Source organism: Rhinichthys klamathensis, unplaced genomic scaffold (assembly GCF_029890125.1).
Source record: "Rhinichthys klamathensis goyatoka isolate OS25496 unplaced genomic scaffold, OSU_Roscu_1.1 h1tg000291l_1, whole genome shotgun sequence".
Taxonomy (NCBI): Eukaryota; Metazoa; Chordata; class Actinopteri; order Cypriniformes; family Leuciscidae; genus Rhinichthys; species Rhinichthys klamathensis.
In genome coordinates, this window is record NW_026606810.1 from 194,076 (window position 1) to 206,846 (window position 12,771).

Genomic DNA, 12,771 nt, shown 5'->3' on the forward strand with positions numbered 1-12,771 from the left:
TTTCCAGTTAAAGTGCATTGATACTCATGCCAGTCATATTAACATATTTAGTTATTCAAAAAGAAGCAATACAAATAAAACAAGCATTATACACTAATAAAATACACTCAAATGGAACGATAAAGCACAAGAAATTATACTCAGTCTACACTAATTTCCTTTATATGAAATAGTCATGTTTAGTTTGGATTCATTCATGTGCTGAAGCAGTTTTGCATTGTCCTGTTTCACTGTGCGTAGATGTTTCTTAGTGTTTAGGCCAGCCACAGCATTTACAGCTGTCATCAAACACGGTGCCTGGGCCACACTTATCCATGTAAGTATTGCCTGCTGCACAGTTATAATATTTGTTGGGATCTTCAGGGTGAGGATAGAGTCCATCTGGCTTTCCGTTACAGAATCCTGGTCCTGGAGCATGAGTGGTGGTGGTGGTAGTTGTGGTGGGTTTTGTGGTTGTTTGTCCAGGTTTAAGGGTGGTGGTTGGAGGCAGAGGAGGCAATTCTTAAAAAAATAAAATAAAGCTATGTTAGCATTAGCTATAGGGACCAAGCACTGATTTGGGGGTCTCCCACTTGCACCTTCTTGCGTCACATAGTTCAAAGTTTGATTTTCTTATACATTTTAACCCTTGAAGTTATACTTCTAACGAAATACAACTTGGTAGGTGTCATTGCCCTCTTTGTCTGAGTATGCCTACGAAGTTTGGTGGCGCCACCCCCTATTGGCTAGAAAAAGCAAAATAATTTATGAACATGCTAATAACTTTCCAAAATTTTGGAAAAATCAGGGAATCAAAAAGATTCCTTGACTCACTTGATAACTAAAGAGTACAATGTTGTCCATTTTTTACCAAGGTCAGCCATAATACTAGTCTGCCATTTTGCATTTTACCACAGACTGCCTGAGCAGCTTGGGGTGAACAGCGCCACCTAGTGATAACAATTCAGAAGTTTGATCCTTCTTGAGATGCATTGATCGTTTGTATTCAGAACGATTTGGCTATAGTGATAAAAGAATATCACCTCTTGGCACACAATGCTCATTAATGTTAGTTTCAACCCAATTTAATGTTTTGTAAAGACAAATTGTGAAAATTCCTACCGATATCCAGAAGATTGCGCAGATGGCCCATGAGAGGATGGTTCCCCTCATTACAGAACTGTCCAGCAAAGTCATCCAGATCAAGCGCCCACACGAAGGCTCCACCAAAGTTATTGTCTTTTAGATAACGGACCTATAAATTAAGAGGAAAAAAGTGAGTTGTTAGTCAGTTGCTGGCAAATGGTGACAACGAAATCCAACTCCAATAAAAACTCAAAAGTACCTTAGTTTCGAAACTCTCCTTGGTGTCAAATCCAACCCACTCGCTGTTCTTTGTGGCATAGGGCACCTTCTGATCCTCAATCCACTGGATTGTTGCTCCCTCTAGGAAGCCACAGATCTATAAAGACATTGACATATTAATTGATAAAATAAGATGTTGAGATTGTTCAAAAGACACTTGAATATGAATGAATGTATTCCATTCCATTCCATTTGTTTTCCATTTTGGACAAAATGGCTTTTCCAAATCTCCCACCTCATAGTAAGACCAGAATCCAGCCTCGCGAGTGTAGGTTCCAGCTGAAGCAGGTCCACTAGCTGGGGCTCCAACCTCAGTATCTGCAGATGTCAGACGGAATGTGCGGCCGTATGTTGCGAAACCCATTCTGAGTTTCTCCACAGGGGTACCGTTGTCCCTCCAATAGCGCATAGCATAATCCTGAAAGAGGAGTAGAGTTATCATTTTAAAATAGAGGGATTCAAAAATTTGTTTCGTTATTTGTACAAAGACCTTCTTTGTGTCACAGTAAATCAGTTCTTACGGTATTGAAGTAGATCAGTTCTTCCTCGTCCTTTGAGCCTTGGTACAGGGGGCTGTTGTGTCCTGTGAATCGTTCCCAAGTTCCATGGAAATCATAAGTCATTACATTGATGAAGTCTAGATATCTGAAAAAAAAATTAGGAGGGGTTTAAAACATCTCATGCTACTACATACTTTCACCTCAGTGCTCTGCCAATTTGTAAATGTCATGATTCAGTGTTGTCATACTTACTTGGCAACCTCAGCAATCTCATATCCAGCATCAATTGTGCCTTTTCCAGCTGGGACAGCAGCAGACAGCACCAATCTCCGTTTGCCAGTAGCTTTGGCCTCGGCCTCATAGGCCTCAACAAGTTCCTGTGAAGATCAACATAGATAAATAAACATAAGTACATAAGAGATTAATTAAGTAAAGGACACCACCATATTTGCTTAAAAAGACACTGGGTTATAATCAGACCCACCTTGCACAGCAGTGTGAATCTTTCTTTATCTTCAGGCGGACTTCCTCTTGATCCAGGGTATTCCCAGTCCAAGTCCATACCATCAAATCCATAAGTCCTCAGGAATTTGATGGAAGACTGAATGAATTTCTGACGGTTTGCTGCATTGGACACCGCGATGGAGAACCTGAGATGAATTTAAGGAATAATGTTTTTGCATTTCATTCGACCAATTTGACAAGATAAACCAAAACTTCATAATTTTTACAGAATACTTACTGTGATGAACCGAAGTTCCATCCACCAACAGCCAAGAGAGTTACAAGATGGGGATTTCTGCAGATAATGGAGATATTTCAGAATTTCATAATATTTTTCTTTTTTTGGTATCTCACAGTATCACAGCAAATGATTGTAGAATTTCAGCATCTGAAAAGTGTTAAACGTGTGTGGTGGAAAATTTAAACTGAATATTAAGAAAACCATGTTTTAATATTTGACCTTGTTTAACCTGCTAAATCTCTAAAAACCATGTTCTAGGACGTTCTGTATTCTACATGAATGTGTGTGTGTCGAACTCCTGACTGTGTGTATAAATAACAAATATGGGAAATGAGACTAGACAGATGACTAAGTTAGAACTTGTGATCAATGAAGTAATCGTTAAAACAAATTCTTACCCAGTAACAGAGGAGACTGTAAATGAATAACCAATCAAATTAATGTCATTATGCCATACCTCCCTATTGTATAAAAACTGTTGTTTCCGTGTTTTCGGTGGGATTCTCAATGGAATTTGTCTGAGATCCACCGGCCTTGGTTTTACTTGGGAGATTCTCTGAGTATTGCTCGAGACTCCTGGCCGTAATTAAAAGCATCTAAAGGACATTTACTGAAGTCTGTCTGTCATTAAAGCTGCGCAGCAAAGGGGTTTTAGAGTAGTTCAGAAAACTCGAAGCTAGAGACGTCGTAAGGGTCGTATAGAGCTTGAGTAAGAGTAGTTCAGAAAACTCGAAGCTAGGAACGTCGTAAAGGACGTAGGGAGCTTGAGTAAGCTAAAGACGTCGTAAGGGACGTAGAGAGCTTGAGCATTTTAGGAAAGCGGATAGTCAGATTATAGGTTAGCATTAGGATAGAAAAAATCCATCACAATTTGGCGAGCCAAGCCAGGAGTCCTCGGAATCTCCCTCTGTCAGGATGGACGGGGACGAGGAACCATGTTGTCTTCACTCTGCCAGACTGCAGAACCCTGTTCGACAGAGGGACCCATTCCAGACGGACTAAAAGGACTTAAAATTATTAAGGTAGGACACACAGACTTCAGTTTTTGTTTTCCTTTTTAATGTGTAAAATAAAGCATTTTTGTGCGTTTTTTAAGATAAGATTTTGGAACGTGTTCTGAAATTAAAATGTTCCAGATCTGTTGAAAAAAAAGAGAAGAGAAGAGAAAAAACTGGCTGAGCCCAGGTTTAAACGGTGTATCCCATTATGACGAAAGACGAAAGTCAACTAAATTTACCACAACAATATAATTTCTATTTAACAAGATATATAGAATTGAGATTAAGTGGCCAGATAGAAAAATATTTAAAGGAAATTGGTGATCACATTAAAAAAAAAAGAAGAAGTTTTTACCTTGTCTATTAAGGGCAATGAGCAATGATTATGGTTAAATTCAACCAAATTGGTATTTGTTGAGTATTCTATTTGTTGTGTCAATAAAACTTCCTGCAAAGAGAGCAACTTTGTCATGCTGGAAATCAGATCCGGGAGGGAAAAATGCCCCGAGATGCTGTAGTGCTGCAATTTGCTTTTTGTTTGAAGTTTTGTTTGAATCTGAGAGAATATAAAGATACAGTTGAAAGAGTTGAGACAAGATACATGGATCAATATTGTTAACATTTATGAATTTTTACATTTTGAAAAAAATTACAGAAATTGTTAGAGTTATAAATCATAATAATAGGAATATGCACCCGTGAAACATTCTGAGATAATTAGGAAATTTTGAATCATAAAGAAACTTTTGTGAGTTAAACTTTGATTTATTTATGTTGATGAGATATATACGACTGAGAAATTAGGTGCTCTTAAAGTAATAAATAAATAATAAGATATTAAGAACACGTGTTTAAATATTATACTTTCTATCTGAAGGTGTTTAGAATTTGTATCCCGTTATCCCTGGGAGACAGTGTGAAAGAACTTAAAAAAAAATTGATCCATTGCAGAGATTCTAAGAGCAAATGGTTTATGTTTAACTAAGAGAATTTTTGTGCATTGAGCATTATATGAGAATGAGATTGGGTGACCAATTTAAATATAAATTGTGATTTGAACAAGCACATAACAGGCATCATATAGTCATTTTATTTTGGTTTCTTGAAGAAAAAGAAAGAAGAAAAGACAAAAGAAATTCTCTTTACAATATACACTGTATTCTGAAGAGTAGTTTTCTTGCTTTTTTCCTGCGTCTTTGCAACGAAGAAACGCTTGCTTTTTCCCGCAATGAAGTACGCTTTTTGATAAAATGAGGAACTGCTGTCTTGATAACCAGATGAGATTTTTAGTTATTAAACTATAAGTTTAATTTGAGTTTTGCGGTTCTCTTGAGTGTTCAAGAATTTCAGACACCAGCCTTGAACAGTTGGATGACTGTGGAGAGAGAAAGAGGAAGTGGTGCCCTCAGCTCCCCAGCTCCTGAAAGAGGAAGTGGACAGTTCACTTGAGGTGAAAATTCACTTGAGACTTTTCCTAAAGACAATTTTGCCATACATTATGGAATTTTGTGCCAGGGTGAATCAAAAGCCAGACCGAGAGTGCCATCGCAGCCTGATGATCAGCCCAACAAGTCAACTGAACGACAATCCACACAGAAAAGAAAGACCTCCATCCCCTCACTTGTGGGCCAGTTGCTGAATTTTCAATGATCACTACAGAGAACGTTTCAAATTTAGTTAATTATCATATTAACTTGATTATTGTTTTTGATTATCCACTGGTTTCAGCAATTCTTCATATTTCTTCAACTAACACTTTGAATCTGCTTCCAATAGGACCAGTCCAGCAGCCCTAATACAGGAAGTTCAATCGCAGAAGTGAGAGACTGACTCACCAATCAGTTAAAATACTGGATTTGGATAGTGAGGCTTATTACTTAAACCAATAGTGGTAAAAGCATGAATTTGTTGAGAATATATTATTGACTATATATATATATATAACTAAATATAGGGCATAAAGTGTCCCAAAGAGACATTATGGCTAGAAAAGTAAACATATTGGTCACTCCATTTCATTTAAAAGGTAATTTTCTGGATTCAATAAGAACAATGTTTCTAATTATAAACTTTTGAAATCACATGCTGTCATCACCAGGGTACGAGATATAAATGTTTATTTTATTTTTGTCCATGGATCCAAAATTGTGTGAAGATTTCCAAATCTTCTTTTAAATAGCTTAGGAGCAACAACAAAAAGTTTTTGAAAAATTGAAATTGTGCAATTAATGACAAATTGCATTTGAGGGATTGAAGCTGAATCTCTCAACTGCAACCGTAGGTCTATACAATTATTTTGAAGCGTTTAATCTATTTGATTTTGAAAAGTTAGGTTTACGTTCACTGTGTTTAAACTAAAACACATTGTGACTGCATCGGACAATTGACAATTAATATCCTAACGTTTAGACACTGTCGCAAGGGGAATGCCACAGTGTTTCTACATTCAGTAGTTTCTGTCGTAAAAGTTGTTACCGTTCGGATTTGGTGGTATTCCACTCCTAATAAAATATATGTTCCTCATTCAGTTCATAAACTGCTATGGCAGACAAAAAAGGTATGATTCTCTGGCCAGAGAGGGGTGGGTGTGAGAAAGTGTGTGAATGTGAATGAATGGAAATTTTAATAGATAAGATTAATTATGGTACTAACCATAAAACTCTGATTTTATATTTCTATCTTATGGTAAACTTTATCATACTTCCCATTTTCATGTCTGATGGTGACTAACTTTCCATTCTAGATCCAACAATAGAACAAAATAAATCTTACTTCCTTTTATTTAGGATGTAGCCTTCAGACAAACTTTCGATATGATCTAACCATCTAAGAAACTTTTGACTCGATGTAACCTTGGTCAATGGAACTTTGAAAATGGACTAAAAACGTCCTGTTCTTTGACTGTATTTAGAAATGATTGACTGAAATATTAACCCCTTACAATGTTTTTTTGAAGATACAGGATATTTTTTGCTGATGTCACTAAACAGGGTGAAATATGCCCAATAAAATAACAGCCATGGATGATTTTGGCTAATTATCCTGAGATGGGTTATTGTTGTGGCAGAAAGAAACAGTGCCACACCTGCGCAGCGTATAACTTTGGGAAGGCAGAGAGCAAGCATGCTTGCCCTGTCCACCCCACATTTAACCTTCTTCCTTTTACAGGATGTCATGATGGATCCTGTCGAACAGAACTTATTCTGTTCCAAATGTATAAAATATTGTCTTGTTACTGTTTATCATGAAATTTCACAGGTCTGATCAGAAAGGACGACCGGCCAGACAAGCAGATTATGTTAATACATGTTGTCACTAACAAAAATAGTTAAGGTCTCCCTTAACAGGTCAAAGCAGCCAGGAAATGGCTCACTCCACAAACAAGGTCCTATCTGGGGTGGGGTGACACCTCTGTGCAAGCATCTCATCTTAAACTACACCAACCAGCCCTGAGCAACTCCACACCCAAACGCCGACGACAACCCGAGGTGGCTGGGTCCGTATGAGATCATTCTAACAAAGAATACAGCAATCAAAGTTTCCGAGCGTGACGCTTGGGTTCACGTGTCACACTGCAAGCCCCACCAACCGCCATCCAGAGGAAAGTAGGGGAAGAAAAACAAAAGGACGTGCTGGAAACGTGCCTCCTCTACCTGCGTGGGAAAAGACCTTGTTATTGCTCGCAAAGAGCAATCAAGGTGAACATGGAACGTTTCAGACGTCTGTGGGGCCAACGCGACGACCAGCACACCTGGGAGCAAATGTGGTCTAACTGAGTGTTCAAGTGCAGCATGTGTGTTTTTATATTCATAAGTGATGTTTTTGATCATATTGCTGTTTCTGTTTGAATTTCCTCCAGGATGTGACCAGGGTAGAAAGAGAAGGGAAGTTTGCCTGTTCATCGTGACTACTCATCTGACACTGAAAGAAATCACTATGAGTTAAATTTGTTCATTCCAGCTTATGATGAGGATGGGAGTTCCATCTCAAAATACTGGACGATATGACAGAGGTGCGGGATGATCTGTGGCAGGATGAACAGGCAAAGAACAAACCAACAGGATGGGGGGTTAGATTGGATCACTGATGCCTTCCGCAATGCTTTTGCTTAGGAAGCAATAATGTGATGTTCTTCCAGGAGCAATAATGTGATGTTTATTGATGTTTTATTTGGTTCAATCAAACTGTAGGACTGAGAATTGATATAGGGCTGAGATTTGAACAATTACTGATTAATTTGAAAATATTTTAGGTACATATAAATTAAGAAGAAGAAAATCTTTTAATTTTGAAGATTATAAGGACTCTAACTAGGTGCATTACTGAAAAATAATAAATAATCTAGGGATTACTTTTGAAGAAACTTGAGGGTTTTACAATTATAATGAAGACATTACAATCATAGATGCTAAAATATTAATAGCAATAGTTGTTCTCTAGTGATAAGTTACTTTGCCGGATTAGGTCTGAATAGATAATTAGGTAAACTTCTATAGTGATGAACTCATGACTACATTATATATATATTAGATGTTTCCAATTGCTAAAATAGCTAAAGAAAACCTTTCAAAAGGGGATTGATTTTGGGAAACATATTTAATTTATGGATTAATTATTAGTTGAAGAAGTTACCAGTGTGATTACTGAAATGTTCCTTTCATGTATTGTCTAATGTCTGTATTTAATATCTGAGAGGTGACTGCGGGTCTAGCTAGCTAGGAATACAGCAACAGTGCTTGCTTATTTAGCCCGGCTTTCCAGAAATTAAATATTGTTTTGTTATTGTAACGTATTAAAACAAATTATGTAGAGGACAGAGTTAAAAATATAGACCAAGAACAATATGACCAAAAAACATGTTCAATTTAAACTTAAAAATTAGTCTAATCAGTTTAGACGATTCAGAGAAATAGAGTATTTGCTAATATAGAAAAAAATTCTGAAAAGCTTTCTAAATTCACAATGAAGCTAAAGATTTAATGATCTGGATCAATGGATCCATTATGAGCTATTCCGCATTGCCAAAACTTAGAGGTGGTATAAGTTATGTCCATCTGTTAATTCTGGAAAATAGGATTGTAGGAAGATACTTAATTAAAGATTAAATGGCATGTCATCAGCTAAGGCTATTCTAGTGGCAAGAGCTGGGTTAAACAGAGTTATTTTTAAAATAATGACATTGTTTGGAACAAAATAATAAAATTATTGATATTAGTGTTAAAGATAAAAATGAAAGATTATAGAATTTTCTTTGGTTAGATTTTAGTACACAGATCCTTAAATAGATCTGACTAAGTAAAACAATCGCCTGCTTGAATTAAAAGCTAACAAAATAAGATTAAGGAAAATAGTTAACAACAGTATCGGCCTGTTAAGGCCTAATAGATCAATATGATTTGAAAGATAGCTAAAAATTATGAAACTTGACTCAAGGTCTAAAGTTAAAAGGCAATGTACTATGGTATGTTTAGTTTTTTACTAGAGATAAAATATTGGCAAGGAGATGCATAGATGAGAAGATGGTATGTGTATGTGGTAACATTGGAAATTGGTTGTAATTTCATTACAGCTTAGGATTCTGATTGAAGGAATATTTTAAAGGTATTATAAAGTAAAAGATGTTGATGAAAATGATTAGAGATAACGGGTGGTATTAAAGTCACTGACTTAAAATAGGATGATTCGGTGGAGCAGGTAAGTCATGCAGGTATAGAAAATTGATTAGAATAATTAAATTTAATATTGGCCATGTTTGATTATGGCCAGAGAGGGGAATGTGGTGGAAAATTTAAACTGAATATTAAGAAAACCATGTTTTAATATTTGACCTTGTTTAACCTGCTAAATCTCTAAAAACCATGTTCTAGGACGTTCTGTATTCTACATGAATGTGTGTGTGTCGAACTCCTGACTGTGTGTATAAATAACAAATATGGGAAATGAGACTAGACAGATGACTAAGTTAGAACTTGTGATCAATGAAGTAATCGTTAAAACAAATTCTTACCCAGTAACAGAGGAGACTGTAAATGAATAACCAATCAAATTAATGTCATTATGCCATACCTCCCTATTGTATAAAAACTGTTGTTTCCGTGTTTTCGGTGGGATTCTCAATGGAATTTGTCTGAGATCCACCGGCCTTGGTTTTACTTGGGAGATTCTCTGAGTATTGCTCGAGACTCCTGGCCGTAATTAAAAGCATCTAAAGGACATTTACTGAAGTCTGTCTGTCATTAAAGCTGCGCAGCAAAGGGGTTTTAGAGTAGTTCAGAAAACTCGAAGCTAGAGACGTCGTAAGGGTCGTATAGAGCTTGAGTAAGAGTAGTTCAGAAAACTCGAAGCTAGGAACGTCGTAAAGGACGTAGGGAGCTTGAGTAAGCTAAAGACGTCGTAAGGGACGTAGAGAGCTTGAGCATTTTAGGAAAGCGGATAGTCAGATTATAGGTTAGCATTAGGATAGAAAAAATCCATCACACGTGATATTTCAACTAATACATACCTGTTCTTGAGTTCATTGAAGGCTTTGTAGAGAGTCTCATCGTTCCACTCATATGTGATAAGCTCGTTGGCATGGTTGATCATTGCGAAAGCATAGAAAAGGTGTGTACAAAGGAAAGGGTCGACATTTGCAGGTGTATACTTTCCAATTCCAGGTCTGTACTGGGACCAGTTGGTGAAGTAGCATCCCATTTCCATGGAAAAGGCTGGTTATGGATACACAAAGAAGCTCTTAGACAAGACATTTACGCATTGAGATTCTCACTACAGTGATAATGGCCTTTCTGATGTCAACATATCAGTGATTAATAGTTCATTAAAATCGATTCAATAGATACTCAATGACTCACCAACATGGCAGAACACCAAGCCCAAACCTAGAATATACAATGATATTGTGTAAATGACAAATATAAAAGAATGAATAAAACTCATCCAGTGTATTTTGACATGTTACCTGCTACAAGTGTAAGCTTCCCCATTTTGATGTCAGATTTTTCTGTAAGTAACAAAGAATAGTTTTAATAATTACATTTAAACTAATAGCAGAAATAAAGATATTAAGCTGAATGACATTCTGACATACCTGGGGTACCTCGAGGTAGAAAAATCTGAAGAGAAACTTCAGGACCCCTGGGTTTTTATAGCAATTGGGTGTTGTCTATAGGCCATAGGATGATTTATCAGGATGGTGTAAGATATGGTATCGCTTGTAAACTATGGACTGAAATGACAATAAAATATGTAACTAAAATACCTTTGGCCTTTTCAGCACAATTTGTGTGAAGCTAAAATCATAGATAAGATGACAAAATGGGACTGCTGCAATAAAATGAATTCAACGTGTAGGTATGTCTGTTACACTAATGTGGATTTAGCAGGAGATATATTAACTTCTACATATTAAAGAAAATTCAGCTGAGGCCAGATACAATATTATGTATTTACATTTGTAAGAATGAAATATAGCAGAGTCATTATGCAAAATTTATAAGAGGAAATGACAATGTGCAATAAATATAAAGGTAAACAACAATACATTTACATTTACAGAGACAATAAATTTAGTAGATAATACGTCAATTATGTATATTAATAGTAGTAAATCCTAACTGATCAAAAATTCTACTTTAGCTGTGATTTCAAATTGCTTTAATATTTGGTATTAAAGGTTTCCGTGCGGTTTGCAAATAAAACTTTTATGGGGTCAATATTCACAGAGGCTTGTATAAGAAATTTATCTTTAAAAGGATCATTTTCTTATATAAGATTGTGGTGCTATCAGAACCACATAATAAACCGTTGTGGTGCTTTCAAGCTTATCGCTCCAAAATTGGTTTAATAATTGGTATTCCCCTTTTGTTTTGGAAACCAAAACTAAACAACAGACATGAATTGTGCTTATCATTAAACTTTGGCAGTGTCAGATTTGTCCTCATTTTCGTGCATTAACGGTGTAGAATAATATCAAACTAAAAATATAAATATACCATATAAATGCATAGTAAAAGGTTTATAATAAGAGCTAAGCTGTGGAGATATTGAAAGAGAAAACCAGTGTTGAATTGCTTATATCTTATCACTGCCATGTGATGTACAGTAATCAGTGTGAAAATATGAAAGAATATTAAGAAAAAACATTACAGAAGATAAAAAAATATGGGGCAAAAACAACAAATTATGACTGTTTGAAAGAACTAGAAAGTTATTTAGGATTTACATTTTAAATTTCAAACTTTGAAATTCAAAATGTAGGGTTAATAAGATTTTTTTTTAAAGAAATTAGTACTTTTATATTGCAAGGATGCTTTAAATTGATACAAATTTTAAAAATTTTTAAACTATTTTAATCATTAGATAATCCTAAAAAAAAGTTTCCACAAAAAAATTAAGGAGCATTTTCAATATTTCAATCTATATGATTTCTGGAGGATCATGTGACAAAAGACTGGAGTAATGGCTGCTGAAAATACACCTTTGCCATCACAAAAATAAACTACATTTGAAAATATATTAAAATAGAAATTATTTCACAATATTAGCATTTGTGTATTTTTGAATAAATAAATTCTCTTTTGGTGAGCATAAGAGACTTTAAAAGACGTTTACTGACCCCAAATCTTTGAACAATAGTGTAAGTTTTTTAAAAAGTGATTATGGTAACACTTTACAAAAGGTTTCATTTGTCAACACAAGTTAACTACACGAGTTAACATGAACATGAACTAACATGAACATGAGTTAACATGAACTAAGAACGATCAATACTTAGCATTTTTTAATGTTAATCTCAACATTTACTACTACATTTTTAAGATCAAAAGTTGTATCTGTTAACATTATTATTGCACTCTGAACTAACATGACCAGGAAAATGTTTTAATAACTAACATTAACAAAGGTTAATTAAAGCAGTACAAATATATGGCTCATTATTAGTTTAAGTTCTAATTAAGTTGTCTTTGATCATTATTTCAGTGGCTAATGATGAATGAAAGATTATGCATTTCATTCATGCATTTAAAGTTACCAATGTATTTAGGCTAATATGTAATGTTAGTGAAATAATTGTTTGATTAATCATCATGGTAATACTTAACAATAAGGCTTCATTTGTTGTTGCATTAACTGCATGATAATTTCAGATCGTGTTAAAAATGTATCTAATCTCAGGTCAATCAAG

The 12,771-nt window shown here is 35.3% G+C and overlaps 1 protein-coding gene across 1 annotated transcript; it reads right to left on the bottom strand.

The window, feature by feature from the left end:
* Positions 1-243: 243 nt before the first annotated feature.
* Positions 244-10,617, bottom strand: chia.2 (chitinase, acidic.2). Its single transcript, XM_056269883.1, has 11 exons — positions 10,546-10,617; positions 10,439-10,465; positions 10,090-10,294; positions 2,587-2,643; positions 2,329-2,494; positions 2,097-2,221; positions 1,866-1,989; positions 1,580-1,762; positions 1,325-1,441; positions 1,102-1,234; positions 244-501 (listed from the first exon to the last, which is right to left on the bottom strand). Exons 1-11 carry the CDS (start codon positions 10,568-10,570, stop codon positions 248-250), a joined length of 1,416 nt encoding a protein of 471 aa, XP_056125858.1. The 5' UTR covers positions 10,571-10,617; the 3' UTR covers positions 244-247.
* Positions 10,618-12,771: the final 2,154 nt, after the last annotated feature.

Bases quoted from the DNA above. Each gene is read 5' to 3' on its own strand.
- chia.2 (XM_056269883.1), bottom strand. From the start codon at position 10,570: ATGGGGAAGCTTACACTTGTAGCAG. The intron at 2,495-2,586 runs GTAAGTATTCTG...AATTCATCTCAG, and splicing joins TGGAACTTCGGTTCATCACA to GTTCTCCATCGCGGTGTCCA. The intron at 1,442-1,579 runs GTGGGAGATTTG...ATGTCTTTATAG, and splicing joins GATTCTGGTCTTACTATGAG to ATCTGTGGCTTCCTAGAGGG.